This window comes from Cibotium barometz, chromosome 62 (assembly GCF_041138505.1).
Source record: "Cibotium barometz isolate CiBa-2024 chromosome 62, ASM4113850v1, whole genome shotgun sequence".
Classification (NCBI taxonomy): domain Eukaryota; kingdom Viridiplantae; phylum Streptophyta; class Polypodiopsida; order Cyatheales; family Cibotiaceae; genus Cibotium; species Cibotium barometz.
The window spans coordinates 37,106,434-37,133,977 of NC_141107.1; the positions used below are offsets into that span (position 1 = coordinate 37,106,434).

General features: G+C 46.5%; 1 protein-coding gene across 1 annotated transcript in view; it reads right to left on the minus strand.

The window, feature by feature from the left end:
- The window catches only part of LOC147604428 (Sept9 (DUF616)), a 134,513-nt gene extending 109,507 nt beyond the window's left edge, over window positions 1–25,006 (minus strand). The window contains exons 1-3 of the mRNA XM_086795691.1: window positions 24,679–25,006; window positions 24,514–24,582; window positions 24,221–24,417 (exon numbers count right to left, since the gene is read on the minus strand). Of these exons, the coding sequence (XP_086651817.1) occupies window positions 24,221–24,417; window positions 24,514–24,582; window positions 24,679–24,862 (450 nt within the window). The 5' untranslated portion in view covers window positions 24,863–25,006. The remainder of the gene's footprint in view (window positions 1–24,220; window positions 24,418–24,513; window positions 24,583–24,678) is intronic.
- Between the last annotated feature and the right edge of the window lie 2,538 nt (window positions 25,007–27,544).

Here is a 27,544-nt window from a genome sequence, read left to right on the forward strand (position 1 = left end):
AGCTCATCATCTTATTCTTGGAGTTCACTGCACACTTGTGTGGGGATTCGGAGCCAACCAAAGTTCTTTGTTGTTCGTGGTGGCATTGTGTTTCAAGGAAACAGGTTGGCGGAATCTCTCTCTGAGGTGGTTCCGATATCTACAGTACTGGAGGGTCCATGGTTGTATCTTCATCAGCTTATCTTCTTCAGACTCTTACACACTATGAGCTGCAGAGGGGGTGTTAGAATATTGTGCATCTCAATGCATGGGGGAATGCCTATTTTATTGTTTTAACCAATTTCTTCCTTTTTCAGTAGGTCGTGGGCAGTTGACCAGCTCCTATGAGCAATCGGCCAGCTTCCTAATCACTATATAAAGGGGCCTCCTCTATTCACTTTGATCATCCATTCCTTGCACATTGTACAGCTCCCCTTCCTGGCTATTGCCATTGTATAAGCTTCATGCTATAATAAAATGTGATCTTGTCAACAAGCTCTCTCTCTCTCCTTTGCTCTCTCTCTCTCTCTTTCTTTGTCTACGCTTCCACCTGTGCATACTCCAACACTTAGGGGGTTTGTACTAATCACGAGTGTTCTGTGTTTAGGAGATCTATGGGTTGTTACGCTTGGTACCGGAGCGACCTAAATGCAGAAGGTATCGCAATGCATGGGAGAAGGTCTCAGTAAGCTTTTGTGTTTTGCTTTTCATGGATTCACAAGAACCAAGTATTCTCTATGCTTTTGTGTTGAGGTTGATTTCATGCATACTCGTTCAAGGTATTTCTCTACGCCATGCATAAGCTCTCATCTCAAAAAAAAACGTGTATGCTTTTTAGGGTTCTGCTGTCATGTTAGGAAGCACGTGGATTCTAAGGTAGGAGAAATATACAAGGGAGATTTGCAGATCTGAAACCCTAGAAAAAAACACAGGCTGAAACCCCTGTTTTTTCCATGGAAACCCTCTATCACATACCCAGCTGCAGAGATGCTTCATGTAGCTTATGGCACGCATAGGCGGCATAGATGGAGCAGGTGGTCAGAGGGTAAGGCTGCACAGCCACCTGTACAGTCCGTACAGGGGGGCAGCCATATGGCGGCGGGCAGCAGAGCAGTGAGCAGAAGTGGGTGTGTCTACTGAAGGTGCGCCACCAGCCGTAGGGCAAGAGAGGGGGGGGCAGGTCTAAGCATGATTGGGTAGAAATGGTGCATTAAAAAAAAAAAGCATGTGTGGGCAGAGAGGCTCATGCATGCACGAAGGCATGCTAAATTTGAGCACATCTAAATAAAAACTCGCATTGATTTGCTTTTCTCTTTAAAAAAAGAAAAAAATTACTATTCAACGTGGGACAAAAGTGCAAAAAAGACAGAGTTCAATGAAGTCCACCTCCTCTTGTACACGGGGCAGTGGCAGGTCCTCTTGATATTAATTCTCAGATTTTTGCTTTTTTGTGATTATTCACAATAAGCATGTATAGTATTTGACATGGTAGCAACAGAAGAAACCCTTTTCACACTCTATCCATGGCAAAGATTACATCCCTAACTTTCTCACATGATCTTTCTGATCATGAGAAAGTGCAGATTACCGCTAGGGATTCAGCCAGGATGACCAAGGAGTAAGTACTCCATGGGTGAGAAGGAGCAGACACAAGGAAAAAGCAAGCATTGGCAGACAGGATGATTTTATAGCATAGGCGGCTTGGTTTGGTTCTATCGAATATACCGTGCTTCCCTAGCCCACGACACCCTTACCTCATTGCCATTATACTTTACAGGATGGTCGTTTGGGAAGTGACTTGATCCAGGTAGGTTTGCGGTAGTTGATTTGAGAAATCAATGACAAGGAGGAAAGAAAGATTGTAGATGATCGGAGACAGTGTTATGTAGTTACTTGGTATTTGCAACTATGATTGGGTCTATATTTTTGGTTATGCTTTGCCAAAAGCTAGATGAAGCTTCTTTGCTTCACAAAGATAGTTCTAAGGATCTTCACATGCACACATAAATTTTGAGATCTAGATTCAGAGCACATTTTACCAATATTGAGATCAATAGGTGTCACCATTTGGCCACCCAATTGGTCCACCCGTGTTTTCTCATTATGTATGTACATTGGACTGACATCCATGGCAGTTGCATATGCCAGGGATTGATGCCACTCATGTGATACTGTGGACTTGGCTTTCCGCTCGGACTTGTGCCTATGTGTACATGCCCGGAAATGCTTGGAGGATTGGTGTTCCATTGCATCCGGTACCTTGTGTACTTGCCTGGAGCACGTCTATATCAGTATAGTTTCATGAACAGGGATTGTCTATACCAATGCTGCATTGCATAGCATCTTTATGTGCTTGCTTGCAGTTGAAATTGCATGCTGCTTTCATGCTTGCCTGACCAATGTGTAGTTCCACGTAAGGGGATGCTCGTCCGCGAACCGTGCATGTAACTGTCTGTTGACATGGTTATGTGCCGTGTGACAGGTGGTAAGTATTGGTCATAAACCTAGCTAGGAATTAGCACTAATTTATAAGTGAGTGTGTACACACTTCATTAAGTTTTGGACGACCAAAACTCACTTATAAGTTATGACCAGCCTATATTCACACACAACGATGTCCCGAGATGGACAAAACCCAATGCCCACCGCCCAAACTTTATCCCCTTTGTACAAAGGGAGCAACCAGCCATGTGTCCGTTCTAGCTTGCACCTGCACAACACATGCAACATGGGCTGCAATTTTATGTTGGTGCAGGTATTCTGCATATTTCTCATGCCACTCATGCTTTCGAGTGTGCTCGTGAGGGAGAAGCTATGGATGAAAATACACCAATGTGTGTTGAGGGGCCAGCCATGCCTCATGCTTACAAGGCACATGTATCTATGCCTACTGCATCACTTTTTGTTCCTAAAATGATGCCAGTCGTCGCGCAGGGACTGTCCCAATGGACAAACATGCAGGAAAACATGTTGAGATGCAAGCTAATGCATCAAAGTCTTGTGACTTCAAAGCCGGAGACAAAACTGTGAAGTTTAATGCATATCATGGGAAATATGATACATCAAAGGCACATGCTTTTATTGCCCAGTTTGATATTGCTTTTAGTGATGAGGATTTCACTCAGAAATCCATGATCCGGCTTGTAAGTATGTTCATGAAAGGCACTGCTTGTAAGCCCAACAAGGCCTACCATGACAGACTCAACCACGTATCCAAGAGATAATGAGAGAGAGAGAAATGAAATGAAATGAAATGAAATGTTATATTAAAGTCTTCAAAAGGCCATAATGACCTATGAGACCAAAAAGTTACATCATGGTGGATCTGATACAATGTCTGGATAAAAAGCCCTGGATAAAAAACCCTATGAGAGAGAGAGAGAGAGAGAGAGAGAGAGAGAGAAGCGAATAGAGATCTTGCACAGTACACCACCCACGCTCCCTTTCAGGAATTTATTCAAGAACAATCCACGGGCACACTCACCAGGATCAATATAATCAATGAATACAAAACAAACAGATATGCCGATGTAAGATATAGATGTCGATATCGAGGTTGAGGCACAAGATCTCTGATGCCAAGCACACCACGAGGATGACCCACAAGAAACTCTCACTAGGCTAGTACCAGATCCAATATCTAGATCCAATCCAGATCCAAATCCAATGAATCCAAGTCCAAGTCTAAATCCAAATCCAAGTTCATATCCAAAGTCCAAGCCCAAGTTCATATCCAGATACAAGTCCAAGAATCACTCACTTATCCCATGAGTAATCTCCACAACTCCTACAGCCTTATCGATGAAGAAAACCATGGAAAAGCTCTTTCAAGCAAGAGAACTGATATAAAACCTATAATCGGGTGATAAAAACCTCCAAAAGGTAATTTTTAGGGTTTTTCGAGTAATTTTAGGGTTTCTGAATTTTCAGTCCGTACAGCTCCGTACAGCCGTACAGAGCTGTACAATCGTGCGGACAGATGATGAGATGGCACTTTAGTCGATGAAGGCGCTCTGAAATCAGTGGGCAGCGATGAAAAGTTCCATGATTTGATTCGTGCTCAAGTAGATGATGATGGAGAAGATGATCTCCATGCTTCAATGAAGATGGCAACGCGATGAAGAGGTTCTTCTTCAACTTGATGCTCAAGAGAGACGCATGCTTCTTTTATACTTGAGGAAGCCTTGCTTTTTGCCAAAAAGTGATGCTTTTGCTTTGCTTTTTCTTTTTACTTTGCTTTTGGTCTTTTTAATAGTAAAATATTACTCAACTTTAGTCAAAAGTTTTTGTTTTGCTTTTCTAGCTTCAAAACCTTGCTTTTTGGCTCTGGAACAGCTTTTTGAAAAAATTACTTTTAGCTTTTTGATCCGGCTCAGTCTCCTCTTTCCAATAGTGCCCTTGGCTCGCTGTCAACCTTGTTTGACTTTTTGCTTTTTCTTGCTTTTTGACCAAGAATGGTGCTTTTTCTTAATCGAACCTTATGGACCCTAAGACCCTATCTTCTTCCACCTGTCTGGTGTCTGGGCATTGGTTTCATCATGTGAAATAGAGCTAGGAGGGCCAAATAGTTACTTTCCCTCCCTCTTATATCACAGTTGTCCTCAACTGCGGACTGCAAGTGTTCCAAGCACATCCATATGTTCCATGTACATATGGATGTGTCCCAAGTACATCAAGCACTTCCATATGTTTCAAATATATCCATATGTTCCCAATACGGCCATATGTTTCAAGGTACTAGCCCCATCTGGTGAGCTTGTGCATCTGGTCTTTCCCCATATCTGTGGTGTCATCTGCTCATCTGGCAACATCTCAATGCCTTTTCTTTGACCAATGGCTTTGTTTTTTATGGTACTTCTTCATGGCCTGTCACATGTGTTAGATAAAATAAATGCATACTTACCTCCTGCAAAAACTAGACAAAAGCTAGGTAAAAAACAAGTATGTGTCATTCGCGTCTACTGGGTATTCCTGGTGCTGGCCAGGTAGTCTAGAGCCCAATGGACTATCACATGCGATAAATCCATGCATTGTCTACACATCAAAAACAGCACACAAAAGTCAAAGAAATTCAATCATACATCAGTATGCAAAGCACAAGTAATGATCCTCCTATTCATGGATTGTCCTGTCTGGTTTCATCGAAACCATGTTGAGCCCTCTGGTTCTTGAGGGAAACTGCTCGGACTCTCGCTCAAGGCCATCTGGTCACTAGGACTGCCCGAGAATTCTTGCATAGTCATCTAAGCCATCTGGTCGAATTGACTGTGCCCCACTATGAAATCCAATACAATCATCTGGGCCATCTGGTCGCAATAACCGCCCGATTGCAAAACCCAATACAATCATCTCGGCCATCTGACCACCTGACTGTGAAATCCAATACAATCATCTGGGCCATCTGGTCGCAATGATTGCAATGGGTCATATGGTAACCCATAGAAACCGCATGGTTCAAGGGTCTCCGAGATAATGCATCTGCTTCCTTGTTGTCTTTGACATTCATAGGCCACAACATGGCCTGCTTGGTTCAAGACTGCTCCAATGCAATCTCATCATGTTCAACCACAAAAAGGTCTAGAATAACCAACACCAGTTCTTTGCTGGCATAAAGTCTCAAAGCTTCAAAAGGATTCTATTTCAACTTTGGTCCACAAAGATTCCACAGCTTTATTTGTCGAAACATGCAATGTTCTAAGTACCACTGCAAACCATTCGTCGAACTTCTTGGAATGATGTCAATGTGATGATCTTCCGATCTCTTTGGCTTCTTTGCCTTACTTTCCTTACCTGTCCTGAGGAAACTACGCCTGAGAGAGCAAGCCTAGAGGCTAGAAGTAGCTTCCTTGTCTCCTCCATGAGAAATAGAGCGGGTAGCTCTAAATCCTTCTGCAATGGTGACTCCTTTGGCCCGAACATAGGCTTTTAGCAGCTTCAACTCCTTCGGCTTCGGTGGCTCGATCCTTCATGAAATCTTTAGACATTCGAGCCCTTCTTTGGTCCTTTTCCTTCCTGACTCTCAAGGTAGGAATTCTTCATCTTGGAGAAACTGTCTGAATTGTTGAAAGTCATGGTACTCTGCCGATGTCATGGTTGCTGCTCATGAGAAAGACTGTCAACCTTGGTTCCCATCTTGAAGTCCTATATTCCCTCTTCTCTCAACATGGCTCTATCATCCGAAGAAAGTTTCTTCAAGAGAAATCCTGCTCCGATACCACTATAAGCCCAGCGGGGCGTGCCGTGACAGACTCAACCACGTATCCAAAAGATAATGATAGAGAGAGAGAGAGAGAGAGAGAGAGAGAAGGGGGGAGAAAGAAGGAAAGAGGGATCTTGCGCAATACGCCAACCCCGCTCCCTTTCAAGAATTTATTCAAGAACAATCCACGGGCACACTGGCCAAGATCAATTCAATCAATGAATACAAAACAAACATATATGCCGATATAGGATATCGATGTCGATGTCAAGGCACAAGATCTCTGATGCCGAGCACACCACGAGGATGACCCACAAGAAACTCTCACCGGGCTAGTACCAGATCCAAATCCAATGAATCCAAGTCCAATGACTCCAAATCCAATGAATCCAAGTCCAAGTCTAAATCCAAATCCAAGTTCACATCCAAGTCCAAGTCCAAGTCCAAGTTCATATCCAGATACAAGTCCAAGAATCACTCACTCATTCCATGAGTAATCTCCACAACTCCTGCAGCCTTGTCGATGAAGAAAACCATGGAAAAGCTCTTTCTGGCAAGGGAACTGATATAACACCTGTTTTAATGGTTTTCGGGCGATAAAAACCTCCAAAAGGTAATTTTTAGGGTTTTTCGAGTAGTTTTAGGGTTTTTGAATTTTCATTATGTACAACTCCGTACAGCTGTACGGATCTATACAATTGTACGGACAGATGATGACATGGCACTGCAGTCGATGAAGGCGCTCTGAAATCAATAGGCAGCGATGAAAAATTCCATGATTTGATTCGTGCTCAAGTAGATGATGATGGAGAAGATGATCTCCACGCTTCAATGAAGATGGCAACGCGATGAAGAGGTTCTTCTTCAACTTGATGCTCAAGAGAGACTCACGCTTTTTTTATACTTGAGGAAGCCTTGCTTTTTGCCAAAAAGTGATGCTTTTGCTTTGCTTTTGCCTTTTACTTTGCTTTTGGTCTTTTTAATAGTAAAATATTACTCAACTTTAGTCAAAAGTTCTCGTTTTACTTTTCTAGCTTCAGGCCTTACTTTTTGGTCCTGGAACTGCTTTTTGAAAAAATTGCTTTGAGCTTTTTGATCCAGCTCAGTCTCCTCTTTCCAATGGTGTCCTTGGGTCAACCGTGTTTGACTTTTTGCTTTTTCCTGCTTCTTTTTCAAGAATGGTGCTTTTTCTTAATCGAACCTTATGGACCCTGTCCCCATGTCTTCTTCCACCTGTCTGGTGTCTGGGCATTGGTTTCATCATGTGAAATAGAGCTAGGAGGGCCAAATAGTTACACTGTTGTCCATTGGTGGCTCACAGAGAAGCTCTCACCGAATCCTCTTGGATCATGGGAAGAGTTCAAGGAGAGGTTCTATGCCCAATTCTTGCCTCCCAACGCATTGAATGAGATAACAATGATGTGGGATTGAGTGAAGCAGAATGAGGGGGAAACGGTGAATGCATATGTGCAAAAGTTTTGAAAGGTACTTTTGGACGTGTCTCCATTTATCCATGTCATCGAGCCGGAAAGAAAGAGAAGGTTTCAATCGGGATTGCAACCCATGTACAAAGCGTGACTACAAATGTATCCTAGTCACACCTTACACCAACTAATCGCAGCCGCCACTACCACCGAGCAATTGAAACTCAAGTTGAGTCAATCCAATAAGGCTAAATCCTCATTTCAAGGCAAAGAGAGGGCTGTCCAAAACCTGCAAAATAATGGACAGCCACCTAAAAAGGACAAAAACCAAGATAAAAATGGTCCAAAGGCTGAAAATAAGTCTACCAAGAAGCGTCCCTTCAAAGTAAGAGACTATGGTCTCACTCTAGAGCAAAAAAAGCAATATATGAGCAAGGGAAAATGCTTTACTTGTGGTAGCATTGAGCTATTGCAAATGCATGCCCAAACAAGAAGAAGCATGATAATGTGAATGCATCAAAGCCCAATGTGCATATGGTTCTGGATGTACAAGGCAACACTTCACATGATAGCAAAGATAGGGTTGTATGTAAAGCTTGGGGACAGCTTAAGGATTAGCCCGCTTTGTTCATGTTTAATAATTGTGCAACTGAGAACTTTATATCTACACAAATGGCAGCTGTTTTGGGTATTGAAGTGGAGGACATGGATCCACAAATTGAAGCAGGAGCTTGCCTTTGTTGGTAGAGAAGTGCAGGTTATGCCTATTATTGGCAAGTTGTGCATACACATTCAAGGCTATGTGGATCATGAGAACTTTCTTGTAGCACCTTTGAATGGATGTGATGTATTGCTTGGAAATCCTTGGCATACACCCATTGATCTATGCAAGGCTTACAAGACCAACAGGATCACCTTCATGCATAAAGGCCGAGAGCATGTGATTGATGCTGGTGAAGATGGTGATACCATTCCCCTTGTATCTCATGTACAAATTAAGAAAGAAATAAAAAAGAGTATTTTTACGTACTTGATTTCTGTACGGGATCATGTTGAAGAAAATAATGTGCATGTAAACACTCTTAGTAATGATAGGCTGAAATTCTTGCAAGAGCACAATGATTGTTTTACTGATGAGTCGCCACCCGTACGACAGGAAGATCATCGCATTGATCTTGTGCCGGGTAGCTCACCACCTAATAGGCCAATCTATAGTCTATCGTGTAAGTGCATCCCAAAAAGAGAAGATCATGAAGCAAGTAAATCCGCTTCTTGAGAAAGGTTTGGTTCAACCAAGCTCTTCCCCATATTGTTCCCCCGTCCTCTTGGTTCAAAAGAAGAATGGATCTTTTCGTATGTGTGTGGATTATAGAGCTTTGAATAAGCTTACCATCAAGAATCGGTTTCCAATTCCCCGCATAGACAACATCCTTGACAAGTTCGATGAATTGGCATGCTTTAGCCGAATTGATCTCAAGAGTGGGTATTATCAAGTGCGTGTGGTGCCTGAGGATGTACATAGAACTACTTTCGGGATAGCATTTAGGGTTTATGAGTATCTTGTTATGCCTTTTGGTCTTACGAATGCCCCGACTACATTCAATAGAATGATGGATCGCATATTCCGTGGATACAAGAAATTTACGGATGTCTTCTTTGATGACATTCTAGTCTTCTCGAAGACTGAAGAAAAGCATAGAGCTCATTTGGCTATTGTTTTTGAAGAACTCGCAAGCATAAACTCTTCATAAAAATGCAAAGAAGAGTGAGTTCTACTTGTCAAAGATCCATTATCTTGGGCATATTGTGTCCAAAGATGGAGTGCGGATGTATCCTGCAAAGATTGATGCAATTCGGAATTGGCCTGAATTGAGATCAGTGCATGAGATCCGTAGTTTTCTTGGATTATGCTCTTATTACCGCAGGTTCATTCGGTACTTTGCATGGCTTGCTTCTCCTTTGCATGACTTGACAAAGAAGAAGACTACATTCAAATGGACTGAAGTAGAGAGGGATGCATTCCTCGAATTGAAAGATGCAACTACGCATGGTCCAGTGTTGATCATTCCGGATTTGCAAAAGCCATTCAGTGTGGAATTTGATGCATCCGAAAATTGCATTGGAGCTGTCCTAAATCAAGAGGGACATGCCGTGGCTTATGAGAGCTGTAGATTGCATGATGCAGAGCTCTCTCTTGGCATTTATGAGAAAGAGCTCCTGGCTGTAATTCATGCACTTACCATATAGAAACATTACTTTCTTGGGGCTGATTTCACTGTGAAAACAAATCACCAAAGTTTAAGGTATTTTCTTACCCAAACTAAATTGTCAGAGAAGCATATGAGGATAACCAATTTCCTCTCTATGTTTCATTTTCAGATCTTGCACACCCCAGGAAAAAAGAATGTAGTGGCAGATGCATTGTCAAGAAAGCCGTATGTAGCAGCTATCTTGGTTGCCTCTCATGGAGACTTGTCTACCATGCGTGATTTGTATCATACAGATGCTGATTTTGCCACTATTTCGGCTGATTTGATGGCTGGTCATGCACATGCCTCATATATGATCAAAGAAGGTTATCTCATGAAAGATAATAATGTGGCGGATCAGAAGTCTTCTTGGAAGAAGTACTTACCGCTTGTGGAATTTGCATACAACAACATGGTACATGTATCTATAGGAAAGGCCCCATTTGAGATTGTTTATGGTAAGGTGGTTTTGCCACCCATCCTTCGCACAAAGGATGAGGTATTTGCAACTGATGAGTATGTAAGAGACTTGGATATTGCTTTTGCTCAAGTGCGGATAGCCATTGCAGGGTTGCAAGACAAGCATAAAAAAGCTGCCGACAAGCATAGAAGGCAATTTGATGTTAAAGAGAATAATTCGGTATTGCTGAAATTTGAGAAAGCAAGACTTGCAAAGAGGCCTGGCAAAGAGGGTGCATACCTTAAGCTTGCAACGAGGTACTATGGGCCTTTTCAAGTGGCTTTCAAGTTGACATAACCAAGTCATTGGCATATACACAATGCTTTTCATGTGAGTCTTCTTTGCAAATACTTAGGACCAGAGCCCAGTGAGCCGGTCATTGAGGATCCACCACAAGTGGATGAGCTTCAGGAGATTTTGCAACCAGAGCAGATTATGTATCACAAGGAACGCAAGCTTGCTACTACACGCAAAGTTGTCAGGCGCTACCTTGTGAAGTTTAAGAACTATCTTCCCCTTGATGCTAAATGGGTAGATGAAGAATCTTTAGAGATTGCCCACATTTGCTCCAGCCGTATTTGGATAGTTTTCAGTTGCGGACAAGTGTTTAGAAGCCGCGAGGAGATGTCACCATTTGGCCACCCAATTTGGTCCACCCATGTTTTCTCATTATGTATGTACATTGGACTGATGTCCATGGCAGTTGCATATGCCGGGGATTGATGCCACTCATGTGATACTGTGGACTTGGCTTTCCGTTGGGACTTATGCATGTGTGTACATGCCCGGAAATGCCTAGAGGATTGGTGTTCCGTTGGGACTTATGCATGTGTGTGCATGCCCGGAAATGCCTAGAGGATTGGTGTTCCATTGCGTCTAGTACCTTGTATACTTGCTTGGAGCACGTCTATTTTGGTATTGCATGTTGTTTTCATGCTTGCCTGACCAATGTGTAGTTCCGGATAAGGGGACGCCCGCCCATGAACTGTGTGTAACTGTCTGCTAACATGGTTATGTGCCATGTGACAAGTGGTAAGTATTGGTCATAAACCTAGCTTTAGGAATTAGCACTAATTTATAAGTGAGTGTGTACACACTTCATTAAGTTTTGGGGGACCAAAACTCACTTATAAGTTATGACCAGCCCTGTGTTCGCACGCATTGATGTCCCAAGGTGGACAGAACCCCATGCCCACTGCCTAGACCTTATCCCCTTTGTACAAAGGGAGCAACCAACCATGTGTCCGTTCTAGCTTGCACCTGTCCTCTCTACCTCACACCTAGAGTGGAAAACTCACCCTCTCTCTTACCTCTCTCTCTCCCTAGAAGTAGACGCCCCCTTCATGAGGCCTGAGTGGCTGTATTTTTTGCACTTTTCTCCTTGCCAACTCCATATCCAAGCTTGCTAGTGTGTTTTCCAAGCTTCCAAGAGTGTTTCCAAGTGGTGTTCACTCTCCCACACACTGCCAATGACTGAAATTCAGCAAAACAGCCCTTATTTTTGCTGTAATTTCTGGTCTTTTGCTGAAAACCTTAATTTCAGCCCTAAGTTGAACCATAGGTGAAACTTTCCCAAGGTTCCCTTCATCCTCTTGAAGAATTTTGTCACGAAGGATCACGATAAATCAAAGCTTTCAACACTCGAAAAGCTTCCATCGCAAAGACTTCTACTTGCAAGTTGCAATTGGTAAGCTTTGATGCTTAAACATGAAAGCAAGTAGCAAGAGGGAGGAACAGGACTCCATGATTGCATACCCTGTGTAGTATTCTCTTGTCCTACGTGCTCTCTTGCAGATTATTGCTACCATGTGTTGGTGGAACAATAGAGAGCATATGGTAGGGGGTAGCTATGATATGCTTGGGTGACCGTTTTCGCCATTTACATCACTGGCATGTTTGGTAGGATGATGAGATGATAGATCTTTGCCAGTAATTCTACAGCTGGACTACACTAGCTACTAGTCCACCACTAGTTATGGCATACTTATCTTGCTAGCTCAATCACTTAGTGTGTTCACATTATGGCCTTACGGACATAGTACTTTAGTACTTATGTTGTATTTCCCTTATCTTTTTGGTAGAACTTTGTTGTTGTTATGAAGAAGAAGAAGAAAAAATTTCCAGCCTCTCATCTTGTGTGTTCTCTTCTAGGGCTTCAAGTCGGCCACGTGGCCAAGGCCTGCCCTCGCAGGAGACCCCGACCTTCACCGCAACAGCAGACCTCCGATGGCCCGCCCACAAATGCGGCTCGGCAGGCAACCTCCGGGACACCTGCTCAGCCCACAGAGACCTCTGATTGGCAGCCTGGACAGGGGCGCCGTAGAGGGAGACAACCACAGCAGCATGCCTAGAGACCGACGCAGCAGCAGACACAGCCTCAGCATCATTGGGTTCCAGTGAGGAACAGCTTTGCTCCCCTCCAGGAGGAGACCCCAGCGCTGACTGAGGATCAGAAGATGCCACCCCCCCCCTTCTCCTCCACCCCCCCCTCCCCCGCCCCCCCCTCGCCTCCTCCCGTTCCCTCTCCCGCTTTTTCAGCGTCTCCTTCCCCACCCCCTTCTCCCCCCCCTCCTCCCCCTCCGCTCGCCTCAGCTCCCCGGGAGGCACTGGCAGTACCCTGGCGCTCACCTGGAGTCCGGCGGGCACTGAGCACCGACCTTGCTCGTGCACAACAGAGGAGACCTACCATGCCGATTCGTGCTTTACGGATATCCTCTATCCGCAGTCGGCTGAGTAGTCCCGACACTAGACAGCGCTCGGGTCGGAGGCTTTCGACTACTCCTTTACACGCCTTTTTGGAGCAGAGGGCCCCCATGAGCCAGCTCCCATCAGAGTTCATGTGGTGATACCTCTGGCCCGAGGGGAGGAGGCACTTGATTTAGCGGTGGCCTTCTCCTTCCCTCTTTGCGGCACTAGCGACCGGGAGTGGACTCTGGATCTCGCTCTTAGTATTTTGCAGACACAGGCAGTTGAGTTTTCTCACCATGTGAGTGATTTGGAGATGACAGACGTGATAGGCCAACTCTGGAAGTTGGCACATTTCTTTGATACCGGGAGTGCGGATGCCTCCGGGGATCAACTTGGTGATTTGCATAGTGGGGCAGACCTAGCGCAAAACCCTGGCTATGTATGTGCATACATGAGGATTCTCTCTCCGAGCGGGAAGCAGTCACTATGGGACACAGCCACTGGCGCCTCGTCCGAGACTCTTGCAGCACACCGGGTGGGCAGATTCGTAGCCGCTCGGATGGGGATTACTCCCCATCCAAGCCGCTTGCGAAGGCCCGCCGTATGGCTGAGACAGCCTCCACCTCAGCAGGTCATCCATGAGGATAATCTCATGGAATGTACAGGGCCTTGGCGGTGCACACTATGTACGTTATCATGGTTGTTTGAGACAGGAGCTTCAGAGATGCCTTGTTGGGGGCAGTATTGATATTCTGATGATGCAGGAGCACCATTTGAGTGAGAGCAGGATTCGGAGATATGGTTCGGTGATGCTTGGTAGATGGGACACATTTTGGTCTGCAGGTTTTGGCCCCTTGGGTGGGCAGGGAGGAGTATGTATGGTCATTGCGGATGTATGGCGGCAGGCCATTGTGGATCGCAGGGTCATTGTGCCTGGTAGAGCGCAGTATGTTATTCTGAGGATGCACGATGAGCATTTTGGTGTGCTCAATGTCTATGCGCCCAATCATGCTAGTGCCAAAGCAGAGTTCTGGACCCTTGTTACAGATGCATTGCCCGAGGCCGCACATTGGTGTGTCGGGGGAGACTTCAACATGCTTGAGGACCCAGCCGATAGGGTGGGAGGCAGTCATGTTACAGTGCACGACACAAAGATTGCAGCTTGGGAGCGATTTTGTATGACACTGCGGATCACTGATGCATGACAGCATCAGGCTTTCTCCCGTTCTCAGGACAGTCTTAGTTTTTCTCGGTCGGATCGCCGACAGGGAGGGACTTATCTATCACGGATTGATCGCTTCTATGTGGGCGACAGGTTCGGGGAGCGCGGTGGCTCCGTTGGCATTCTCGCTGGCACCTCTTTTTCAGACCATGCGCCAATTATTTTGACACTTGAGGAGAGGACACTGGAGACCAGCTTGCAATTGAGGATCCCAGAGAGGATACTTACAGACCCCAGTCTTTTTGAGGACATTGAGAGGATATGGCATGATAGCCAGAGCACCTGGATGCAGCAGGCCAGTGTGCCCAGGGACTCATCAAGCTCAGCTCTTTTTTGCACGCTACAGCCTTGACACGGCTGGGAGAGACACGAGAGCGCGAACGTCGCTTGAGACGTAGCCTTGCTTCGCTCCAGCGTCTTCAGGAGCAGCAGCCTACATGTGAGTGGGTGGCGTTCCCCGCTGAGCCAGGCACGCCAGGAGGTTAGACAGGCAGAGGAGCAGAGACACGAGTTCTACTATCATCGCCAGCCTCTCAATGGATGCAGCTTGGTGATAGAGTGACTGGGAGTTTTTTGAGATCACCGGACCCCGCCATGCTCGAGCAGGAGTACGCCAACTCAGGAGGCAGGATGGATCGTTAGCCACTGAGCCCGGGGAGATTAGAGCTATTGCCACTGAGTTCTATAGAGACCTGCTTTCAACGGAGCCAGCCACGGAGGCACGTGATGCTTGCAAATAGACTGTGTGGGCCCATGTGCAGAGGAGGGTGACAGATCGTATGCGCACAGTTTTGGGTGAGCCCCTTTCAGAGGATGAGCTTGTTGAGGCTTTGAGGGTCCTTCCGCGTCATAGTTGCCCTGGGGAGGACAGACTGACGCCTGCCTTTTTTATGTGCTATTGGGACCTTTTGGGGCCAGGCCTCCGCAGGGGTTTTCAGTATGTTTTTGACATTGGGGTGATGCCACAGAGTTTCTCAAAGGGCTTGATCTTTCTTATCCCCAAGGGGGAGGGAGTGTCAGATGATATTCGGCATTGGAGGCTATTACGATCCTCAATACTGTCTACAAGGTCCTAGCAAAGGCCTCGAGTTTGAGGATCCAGCCCTTCCTTGGGGATTTGATTCATGCTACCCAGACAGGATTCGTCAAGGAGCGCAATATCCTTGACAACATTTTCACCTTCTGGGAGGCGACGGCCCGAGCTAGATTTCTCGGTGAGGACTTGCTCGTTATGCTTCTCGATTTTGAGAGGGCATACGATAGAGTCGATTGGGGTTTTCTTGAGGGCACTATGATTCGCCTCGGTTTTGAGCCAGACTGGATTCGAGGAGTGGCGGCTCTATATTCCACAGCTCGTAGCCAGGTGTTGATGGCAGGCGGACGGGGGCCGAGTTTTGAGTTGACCAGATCAGTCCATCAGGGATGCCCTCTCGCCCCGTTCCTTTTTCTTTTCTTTGTAGAGGCTATGAGCATGTATCTGACAGCAGAGGAGGTTGGTTTGAGAGGACTCCAGCTTCCAGTCCGGGGAGAGGACCTGCTCGATTCTGAGTTTGCTGATGACACGGGATTGTTTCTGCATGGCCAGGAGGCCAATCTACAGAGGGCAGAGCAGTCACTACAGGTTTTTGGTGTGGCTTCGGGAGCATTGACCAATTGGCGCAAGACAGTGGCTTTTTGGATCAGTAGCGCTCCCGCTCCGGCATGGAGCCCAGACCCGGGTTTTAGATAGCTTCCTCCTGGCACAGCAGTGCGGTATCTGGGATGCCAGATTGGACTTGATTTGTCACCTGAGCAGCAGATCGCCCCGCTGCTTCTTAGCATTCGGAAGAAGCTTTTATATTGGAGTACAGCTAAGCTATCCTTGGCTGGGAGGGTGGTGGTGACAAATCAGGTGCTTTTAGCAACTGTGGTATATCACGTCTTGCTGGATTTTCTCGAGCTCTTGCATCAGCCAGGTACAGAGGCTAATCAGGAACTTTCTTTGGTCTGGGCGGGATGGTCAGCCGGCCCGGGCTAAGGTTGCTTGGGCAGTTATTACTCTTCCGCTGGCCCAGGGCGGCTTGGGCATTATAGATCCAGCTGATCAGAGTAGAGCCTTGTTGGGGAAGCTTATTGTTCGGGGGCTGCTTCCAGGCGATGAGCCTTGGAAGGAGCTTCTTTTTCAGCGGCTATACAGGCTAGAGCTCCCCCAGCAGGGGGCACTTGGGCACCAGAGATTCGGTGGATCTTCACAGAGATAAGGAGGACACGCCTCAGTAGAGGATGGGAGGACAGATTTGCCTTCAGTATCCTGCGAGCTTGGGAGTTGCTGAGATCGGGGCTTTCTCAGAGACCTCCCGCTTGTGATGAGGAGCAGGCCAGACAGCCGCTCATCTGGAGCCCCGCGGTACGCACAGAGCAGGGTCATATGCTGGGTTCTCCGCCTCGTCTAGCCTGGGGACCATTGGCGGCAAGCCCAGCGCACAATTTTGGAGATTGGCAGGCTTTTTGCAGTCTCCCGGATGATATCCAGGCGGAGAGGCTGAGTCACTTCACAGGGGGGCTGATTATGAGGGATTACATTCAGGAGGCACTCACTGAGGAGTGGTTCACGCCTTTCGAGCCAGCGGCCCCACGGTGGATGGGAGCCTTTACACAATTGGAGATCCTCATTGCTGTCAAAGCTTGCACTGAGGATGGTAGATGCCTCTACTATGAGATACAAGATGAGGGCAGACTTCAGAGAGTGGAGGCGGAGTCGCCTTTGGTTGCAGAGTGCATCTTTCAGAGGATACGGGTAGTGGCCACCGCTTCTCGAAAGTGGCATATTGATCCAAACCCTGCAGATGTGGACTCTAATTGGCGCATATGGGCATATGATGCGCGCCCCTTGGCCCGGCTCCAGTGGGAGCCTGGCGAGTACGAGTGGCATGATCCTTATGCGTCCCCGAGGTCACAGAGATCACCTTTTTCCAGTACACTGTTCGTTTGGGGAGGCATATTTTGACTGCGAGGAGGACGGTCTTTCCAACTGCATCGGAGCACTGGCGGCTTCAGGGACTCTCAAAGGAGTTCCTGGAGGATTTTTGGACCAGGCTCTGGGCTAGCAGAAAGGCACGCAGGATCTCGGCTTTCCAGTGGCTGGTTGCCCACAGGGGCTTTGCAGTTGGCACTTGGCTTGTCTACAGTGGCCTTCCGCCGGCCTGCGTCCGATGCGGCCACCCATTGGAGACACAGAGACATTGCCTATGGGACTGTCCACAGGCGCAGCAGATTTGGCTGAGGATACTGCGCATTTTGGCCCCCCTCTCTCCAAAGGGCATGTATTCGTGGGGAGCCGCTGCTTGGTCGACTTCGTCAGGGCCAGCTCTGGGATACGAGACGGAGCAAGACAGCCAAGCCATCAGATTCATTGGGGCCAGCCTCGCCTTGTTCCTTCACCGGATTTCTCGACAGCCGGCTGGACACAGGAGAGGGATATACGATGGGAGCTCCTCACCAGCCTCACCATATGGTTCACCTAGTGAGCCCGTTGTTTCAGGGCCTTTGAGGGGAGACTAGAGCCACCAGCAGAGACTGTTCGGGCTATCTGGCAGGAGTTGATTCTGTTAGAAGTCATCTCTTGTCCAGTTTTATACACCAAGGCCTTTGTTGTGGGTGTGCCCGCCCTTATGAGGTGTTTTATCATTTTTTCCCACACTCCGCATTTTTCCCCTATTTTTTCCCATTTTTTCTGTGGCTTGGGAGGCAGTTCTGAGTTGGCAGGAGCACTGAGTGGCTGGCCGACTGACCCATCAGCAGACAGGTGACTGGCCGACTGCCCAACAGCAGTCGTGGACCTCTGTACTGCTGGCCGACTGGATGTATGCAGTCGTGGGCTTCATTTAGTGCTGGCCGACTGATGCTGCAGTCGTGGAGCTTTTTTCAACAGGCCGACTGCTCATCTGGGGGCATATAAATAATAGGCCCCCAGCCCCCATACCATTTGTGTATCACACACCGGGATCTTCTTGTGTATATAGAGCAGAGTTACACGCCTCTATCTCTCTCTCTCTTGTGCTGTATTTTTCTGCATGCGTTTTTTGCTCGTGTTCCCAGATCTGGTCATCATCTCCGCTGCGTATTCTGACATGGTATCAGAGCCCTAGGCTCTAGATAGTTCTTGGGATTTGTGTGAGCAAGAGGGGGACTGTTGTGTGGCTGATTGGTGGACTGTTTTGGACTGCTCGGGAAGAGGAGAAGCAAGAGGACGGCGGGCTGATTTGCTGGACAGCCACTTGCAGGTATTAGTTCTTCTTTGTTCCCACCGACCCACCCTTTTCAGAGTACATCCCCGCAATGGCAGATCTGTTTGAGATGGCGGAGAGCCATGTGAAGATCCCGACACTCCCCACGTTCCCGGTGGACCGTCAATTGGACGGGAGTAACTACGGCATATGGAAGGTTATGATGGAATCTGTTCTAGAGTCTAACGACCTCGCTGATTTCGTCGTTGTTGGGGTTCCACGGCCGGAAGTAGAGGAAGGGGAGTTACCATCGATCCGAAAGGACCCGGAGGCTCAGACACAGATGTGGGATCGTGTCAACGCCAGGGTCCGTTCGTTTATCTTTCTCAACTGCACACCGCAGGTAATCAATCATGTAAAGCATATGACGCTAGCCAGAGGTATATGGCAGCATTTGGCTTCTCTTTACAACAGGGTATCGCCCATGAAGAGGATTTCCTTGGAAGTACAGATGCGGGTTATGAACCCTGCAAAGTCGTCGACGATGCGGAGCATATTAACAAGCTGCAAGCTCTTCAGCAAGAAGTTCTTCAAGCTGGGAAGGATATATCGTCAGAGGACATGGCCATCACGTTGCTGTCACATTTGCCCTCTTCGTACTCAACATTTTACTCGTCTTTGATTACCAGTGGCAGGCTCAGCACCATCACGTGGGAGGAGCTTGTGCCCATGGTCTTGGACCAGGAGGAACGATTCACGAACCCTCCTGAGGGTGGAGGTTCGGAGGCCTTAACTGGCCAACGGTCGAAAGGCCGTAATACGGGCAAAGGGAAGGCTTCGTCGGAGAAGTCTTCTGAGAAGAAGTCCGTTACTGACCACGAGAAACTAAAGGCAGAGAGGACCTGTAATGATTGTGGCGAGAAAGGCCACTATTGGAGGCAGTGTCCCAAGCGGAAGACCGAGAAGGGTGAAGATTCCTCGATAGCAATCATGAAGACTCCGGCTTTTGTGCACCTGGAGGTGATGGACACCGATGTTTTATTTTCTTCGAGCAGGGAGGAGATTGGAGGACTCTCCGCAACGGATACTCAGGACTGGATTCTCGACAGTGGTGCTTCTAGGCACACGACTCCTTCCCGTTCCGATTTACAGGATCTCTCCAGGCTTTCTGGTCATATTCTTACTGGGGATACATCCACTATCCCAGTTCACAGTGAGGGCAGGATGGAGATAGTTCCCGATGGCAGAGGGGGGAAGCATTCCTCCCAGAGTTGTATGTTCCGGCACTTGGTTTTCATCTGTTGTCAGTGCATCAGGTTTGCAAGACTGGCGTACGGGTGGAGTTTGATGAGCATTTTGTTGCTCTCCGGGACAAAGCAACAGGCCAGGTGGTTTGGGAAGGCGGAGTGGAGAATGGAGTTTACAAGTTTTCAGCACTCTCTCTCCTAGGTCCTCAGGTTTGTGATGAGTGGCAGTCTCGTAATGGCCACTTGTGTGTGGATACGCTGCAGGTGCAAGCTTTCCGGGACCAGATGAAGGATAGCTTGCCAGTAGATGGCAGCAGTTGGCAGGAACTTTCCAGTACTGATGTTGGTAGTTCTTGTGTTCGTCAGTCAGAGGAAACTGAACAGGTCACTTATGCTCTGATGTCTCGTCGTGTTCGGGACAAAGAACCTCCAGTCGTTGAGGATGTTCTTTCCACGGGGACCTTTCAGAAAGCCAGGCAGGTGGCAGCTGATTACTTGCAGAAGGAGGTGGTTTCTCCAGGCTTTGTGGTTCCGGATTCAGAGGGGGTGGTTGACAGGTTTCAAAAGGCCTTGCGTGGTCTTCATCAGGTTTCCAGGACTTGTTTGTGCACCGTAACAGGTGTTGATCCTTGTGAGCAGTGTGATGCCTCTTTGACTCAGAAGCAGAATGGTTCATTGATCTGGTCGATGGACACCAGATTGGACGGGAGCTTCCTGATGAGGCAATTGAGCTCATGGCTGCAGATGTCTCTTTGGGAGGCAGGATTGCGTTTCCTATGGTTTCTATGGCATGCGAAGGATCATGGACTCTTGTACACAGGAGGGGGATTATTGGATGGAGTCCGACTCCACGGTTGGAGTGACTCGGTTTGGGGAGGAGATCCGGACACGAGGAGATCTACTTCAGGCCCAAGAGCAGTTTTATGGAGCAGTGAGAAGCAGTCATCTTTTGCCCTGTCGAGCACAGAGGCAGAGTATCGGGCTGCTGGTGATGCTGCTTGTGAGGTGGTGAGGATGCAGAGGTTGCATTGCAGGTTTGGGCTTCCACTGGAGGAACCCATGGTCATCCAGAGGCACTTTGTTCGTGAACAGATCGTTGCTGATGACATCTTGCTAGAGTTCTGTTCGACGGAGGACAGTACGGTGGACCTCTTCACGAAGTCGCTCTCTCAGGATTTGCTCAGGCAGCACCCCAGCTCCCAGTGGTTGGTTTCACAGCTAGGAGCTGAGAGGGGGTGTTAGAAGTCATCTCCTGTCCAGTTTTATACACTAGGGCCTTTGTTGTGGGTGTGCCCGCCCTTATGAGGTGTTTTATCATTTTTCCCCACTCTCCGCATTTTTCCCCTATTTTTCCCATTTTTTCTGTGGCTTGGGAGGCAGTTCTGAGTTGGCAAGAGCACTGAGTGGCTCGCCGCCTGACCCATCAGCAGACAGGTGACTGGCCGACTGCCCAACAGCAGTCGTGGACCTCTGTACTGCTGGCCGACTGGATGTATGCAGTCGTGGGCTTCATTTAGTGCTGGCCGACTGATGCTGCAGTCGTGGAGCTTTTTTCAGCAGGCCGACTGCTCATCTGGGGGCATATAAATAGGCCCCCAGCCCCCATACCATTTGTGTATCACACACCGGGATCTTCTTGTGTATATAGAGCAGAGTTACACGCCTCTCTCTCTCTCTCTCTTGTGCTGTATTTTTCTGCATGCGTTTTTTGCTCGTGTTCCCAGATCTGGTCATCATCTCAGCTGCGTATTCTGACAGATTCACACCCTGCGAGGACAGTATGACCGCATCCGGGGTGACTCGGATCGAGCGATCTTGCGGCGCCAGGCCTTCCACACCACTTGCGCAGCGGCCCTTTCTATACTCTACACGCAGGTATCCCCCGCTGGCACTACAGGCCACCTGTTTGGATTTTCCCCCCTTCTATTGTATGATATAGCCTCTCAGCTATTTGTACTTTTCTGCACCTAGGGAGAGTCTCCCTACCTGCCTTGATTGGATCTCTGCTCTGCCTTCTTATGAGCAGGAGAGGGGTTTTGTAGCCCAGTGGGCTTTTTTATAACTAATGAAAGGATCTTTTCTCGGAAAAAAAAATTTCATCCTCTTCATCCTGAGTCCACCTCCTAGAGTTTTGAGGACACTCGGGCTTCCTTTCAGTGCCCTGAACAATATTCCACAAACCCTTGTGGATGAACCAAATCCGCATATGAAGCTTCCAATGAGCATAGTTGGGTCCTTTCAGCTTGTCGTACACAGCAACAAAGAACAAATCTCAGCTCTCAAACACTTCTCTCAAGTGCTTTCCAACGAAGCGAGGCTCCATAACCAATCAGCCCCCTCTCAAACCTCAGAGAGAAGGAGGCTGGACAGCAGCAAAACAGTCCAAGAAACCACCGGGAACCTCCTACCGAAGGGTAGGGACTCGTGGAGGAAGAAGGAAATGTACAGCCACTTGTCTAGCAGTTTCCACATGCAAGAGAACTCACCAAATCTGATGCTCGAGCAGAATTTGCAGCCAAAACTCCAATGCTTGCCTCTGTAGAAGAAAACGCAGCCAAGAAACCAGGCCGGCTCGCCTCTATAGAAGAAAACACAGCTAATAAACTGGCCGGCAGCAAGGGAAGGGCTGGCTGGACCAGAAAACGCAGCAGTGTATGAAAATGCAGCAATTGTTTGGGGCTGATCTTCAGCCAGGAGGAGATAGGGCACAAAACGCAAGGCACAGATGAGAAGGCGGGCAGATTTGCAGAAGATGGAGCAGCCTGAACCTAAGCAAGTGATATCAGCAGCAGCAGCAGCAGCAGCACGCACACCACCCTAGGGCACTGAGCAACGTCGGTGGCTAAGATCCCATCTCCTAGCCATTGCTCCCCCCCAAAAACCCGACCGGAGGAGATATCTATGACAAGGTGCCACCACACCCTATATATGGCTCTTTGACTTCCCATGCTCTTGCATATGGGATAATCCACCACAACTTCTAGTCATGCGATAACTCGAGAGTATCTACGAGAATTGCCACCTCCAACAAGTTTCTCTTAAGAATTAGAACTTGAAGATGTAATTCTAGGTGCAGATAGACCTAGAAAGAACCGACAAGAGTGTTCAAATATCTGATAGTTATGTGGTTCTACAGTGAGGGAAGATAATTTTTATATACCCTAGGTATGAGAAGTTACTCAATCTTGATAAGATAGGTAATATACTTAGCTACGACAATTGTCTCTGTAATGTCAAATTTTTCGATTCCTCGGGAGTTGAACTGAGGGATTTTTGTGTTCCTTACGACTCTAGTTTGAGTTGGTCTGTCTTTAGTTCCTCTAAAATAGTTGTAGGAACATTGGCCATAGATTTGGGCGGTTCCTATGACACATATATGAGTAGAAAGATTTAGACATGTCTGAACCAGATTATGGAGTCAGTCATCAAATGATGTTGAGTTTCCCCTATTAATTCCAAGAGTGGAAATGTCCTAGGTGGGGAAGTATGTTACATAACTATTACTAATCCTCAAGGATTAGTGACCTAATCTGGCATGGTTAGGGGAGCCCTGGGATTAGGAGAAAGCAAGCTAATATACGGGCGGCTAAGGTTTATTATTAACAAATCCATGTGTGTTGGTTTATAACAATCTGGTTATTTATAACAACAATGGACACTATATAAGTGAAAAATGGGTTATTAATGATGTAGCCTCACTTCTGGTCTAAGTCTTGACCAGGAATCCATCCACAATTGTGGCAAGGCAAAGATAGGCTTCTATGAGGAAAATGCGGCTAGTAGGATTACCGGGCAGAGTGTTAGAGAAGTAATAGCAAGGTGTTTGCAAAAAGCATCTAGCATGGCTGTTCCACCCACTACTTTATTTAGCACACTTCAATATGAACGGTTCAAGTATCACTACTTTCACAAAAATGCAAACAAAAAATCTCACACTTCACAGTACCAGATATTTGCAAAAATTTCATGACAGGCAAAGGAACAACAACAGCATTCCTGCCCATGGCCACATGAGCCGGTGACCAACCTGCATGCTGCTTGTTCTACCACCTGGTACTCTTTCATATGCCTCCAGCACCTTTTGGCAATATTGCCCTCCAAACTACCATACTTGTCTGACTCGCTGGGGCTTCTAAGGAGGCAAGGCTTAAGCTGCAGCTCTAATAGACACAAAGCTTCAAAGCATATTATCAAAGTTAAGCAACATAAATATAGTCATAACACTAAGCTACAGCAGTGGTGATACTTCGGGTACAAAGAACACAAGGTCCTTACGCCTGGGAGCAGCCTTTATACGACACCCCTGCTTGTTTGTGAGAAGATGTGTTTTCCTATGGTTCATGGTATGTGTATGGCAAAACAACTACATACTGACTACCATTCCAATTTACTACACGAGGGATTTTAACACTCTTCATATAACCTATGAGCACAACCGAACCAAGTAGCCAGAAAACCAATGAAGGCATTTTGATTGGACAAGTAATTGAACTGACGAAATTTTTTATACTTGCAAATCGAAGATATCTTAAATGCTTCTTCCATACCTTCATTTCAGGTCTTAATCTGAAACTCTCTTCGCGCTGCTGCCATGTTTGATAACCACCAAATAAAGGTCGTCCTTTAGATCGTGCAGGGTCACTGACGATATATGTGAGATTCAGGGGGTACTGATCACCGCTGTGAGATTTTGCATCTGGCAATCTTACAGCGTAGGGATCATCCAGAAGAGGTATGGAGCAGCCTGTTATCAAACACATAACTTTTTAGAATGAAGAGGAGCAACGGCAATGATTGGATATACTTGACTGCTTTTAATTTTCACGGGGTGCATACTGACGGTGAACAGGCTTGGGAAGCAATCCTAAAGCCCCGAACAGAATGTACAGCTTGTTCTTCTTGCAGCTACCTGCAGTGCAATCGGAAAAATAATGCCCAGACACTTGAGTGAAAAGCACGCAGAAAACCGTGTGCATGAATTGCATGTAAGGGGAAGTGATCACACCTGGTGGCGTGGGATTTGAAGATCCGCAAGCCCAGAGGAGCAAGAGCCACACCAGAATGAGCGCACACGCCCACGCAACCCCACCCGCCAACAACCGCCGCAACCGGCTCCTGCTGTTGCCCCATCCCTTCCGCTGCGAGGCGCTGTGCAAGCGAAAGCTCCTCATCGATGGGTCGTTGCCCATCCCGATGCTGTGTGGATAGCCTGGTGAGGACCTAACAGTTCAAGTAGCTACTGGCATGGGGCTACGAGAGTGTGAATGGTGTGCGCTACGAGAGTGTGAATCGTGCTCTCTTCTTTTTTTTTACCCTTTAATTTGGGTCGGTACTAAAGGATTCTATGTTGGCTCTGAACAACTTAAGCTCCTGGTCTCTGCCCATCCGATGCTGCCTTACAGTTCAAGCAGCTACGTCTTTTTTTTTTCTTTTTTCTGTTTTTTGGGTTTTTTTGGGCGGTGTTGAAGAATTCTATGTTCCTACACCAATTGTCTTGCCGCTTAAACCCCCGGTCTATAATGTGTCTTGGCGGGAGAGAGAGAGAGAGAGAGAGAGAGAACACATTAGTGTAAGCAAGATTTTCACAATAAAAAGCATTGAATTGCAGAAAGAAGTGGAAAGTAAACAATATTACTGCTTGCAAACTTTGATTACAAAAACTGATGGTTGTTCGCCCAACCATGTGCTTTGGGTAAGGAGCTTTGATAGCGATCTAGATAGACTCTGGACGGAGGATGTCTTGCTTACAAGAGTGCTTGAACACAATGAACTCGATGATGAACAAATGCTATCGAATTGGTCTATATATAATACCCTAGGTAAGTATAGACGTAGGTCAACCGCATTAGACAACCCACAACTTGGTCCAAAATGTCTTTTGTGGCTTCTGAGACTGTTTAGACCTTGAAATGGGCCCCGCAACACTCTCAACAAAAGTGTGTAGGAGAAATTCTAAAGGCATTCGGCATGGCTAAGTGTAAGTCAGTTGGTTACACTTATGAAGTTGATGCGAAGCTATTTATGGAAGATGCTTCTCCACTTATGGGTATAAAGGAGCACAAGAAGTTGATGGAGAGTTTGATCTTTCTATATAATACATAGCTTGACATCAACTTTGCAGTTAGTTGTTTCTCAAATCAAGGAAGGCAGGGGTGCAGCCACGTGTTAACGTACATCAAAGGTATCATTGGGTATGACATCACTTCTACATCGGGCAGTACCTTGACTAGATTTTGTGACTAAAATTGGACAGGAGATTGTGATAGCCAAAAAAAAAATATGGTTACTATTTTCCTATTAGGTCCTGAATTACATCAGTAAGACGTAGCCTACAGTGACACTATTTTCCTATTAGGTCCTGAATTACATCAGTAAGACGTAGCCTACAGTGACACTTTCTTCTACAAAAGCTGAGTAAAGGCTGGCTTCATGTGACACTTTCTTCTACAAAAGCTGAGTAAAGGCTGGCTTCATGTGAAGCAATCTTGTTGTTCTTCATAAGGATTTTAGGAGATATGGGTGTTCATCAAAAGGGAGCAATAGTGTTGTTGTGCGGTAATCAGAGTTGCATGGCGACAAGAACCCAGTATTTCATGCTCATACACGAATTGACATACACATTAGCATACAATGTGTCATTATGTGTGTGAGCATATCATGGTTGGAGAGGTGGAGCTTGTCTAATGACAGATAATTGTGTAGATATTTTCCAAGAAGGTTCTTGGGAGAGATTTGTTGGAGCGCCATCTCCATCTTCATCAACTTAGCATTGGTGGACTGAAGAGGTAGTGCACCTATTGGTGGTAAACATTAAAGGGGGGCGTGTGGGAAAAGCATTTGGTCAATGCTCCACCCTCATATTGTTATTACAAGTGACGGATATGCTCCATTTTGTAAGGGCCCCTCTATGAGGAGTAGTTGTTATGGGCACTCGGGCACCTAGTAGTTCCCAATTGGCCAAATGGTTAGGAGACGACTTATGTAGACTTGGTACTCTCCCAAGTCTACACTTATGCATCCTACTTGATATTCTCTACAGTTGCGCGATTCTTGTGCTCTACAATACCCTGTTGTGGAGTATCAGCAACTGTTAAATCTCTCTTGATCGCGTGCTCCTTCTTGTAGTAAGCATTGAAGTCACCCACTATGAATTTCCTCCTTGATCTGTTCAAAACTTCTTCAACCTCTTTCTTGTCTTATTATCTACCAAGAAATGCCATATTTTGAAGTTTCAAAAAGCTTCAACTTTCTTATCTGAAGAAAATACACCCACATCTTCCAACTAAAGTCATCTATCAATAATAAACAGAACCACCCAATGCCACAAAGATCTGCATGGACAAGCTCTAGAGGAGCCTTTGCAATTTTTTTCTTTCTTGTGAAAATGCATGCTCATATGATGCTTGCTCATCATACAAGCCTCACATATATCTAACCTCCCAAAAATGATGGTAAATGTGCCACTCATTACCATTGCTAGAAACAAAAGAAATGGTTACATAATCCTATGGTTAGGTATTTGGCATCATTCTCGACTACTACCAGGATGGACTCCTCCACAAGTTTGAGGAGAGAGTTATACTAGCCCTTTGGTTGGTATATACCAAGATGCTTGATGATTCATGAATTATCAGATATTAAGGAATGTTCTACCTTTACAAAGATCTCTTCGATATCCACAAATAGCTCCAATTTCACTTCAACATTGTTTCCATACTCCTTCAAAGGCTTCAAAGTGCCATTCTTCTCATCTGCTTCCTTTAATCTACATGATTTTATCACATGACCAAGCTTGTCTTGCAACTTTACCTTTGATTTCTTCTTCTTCTCATAAGCATTGGGGTTATTGGAGCCCTTCCCCTTGCCTTTCT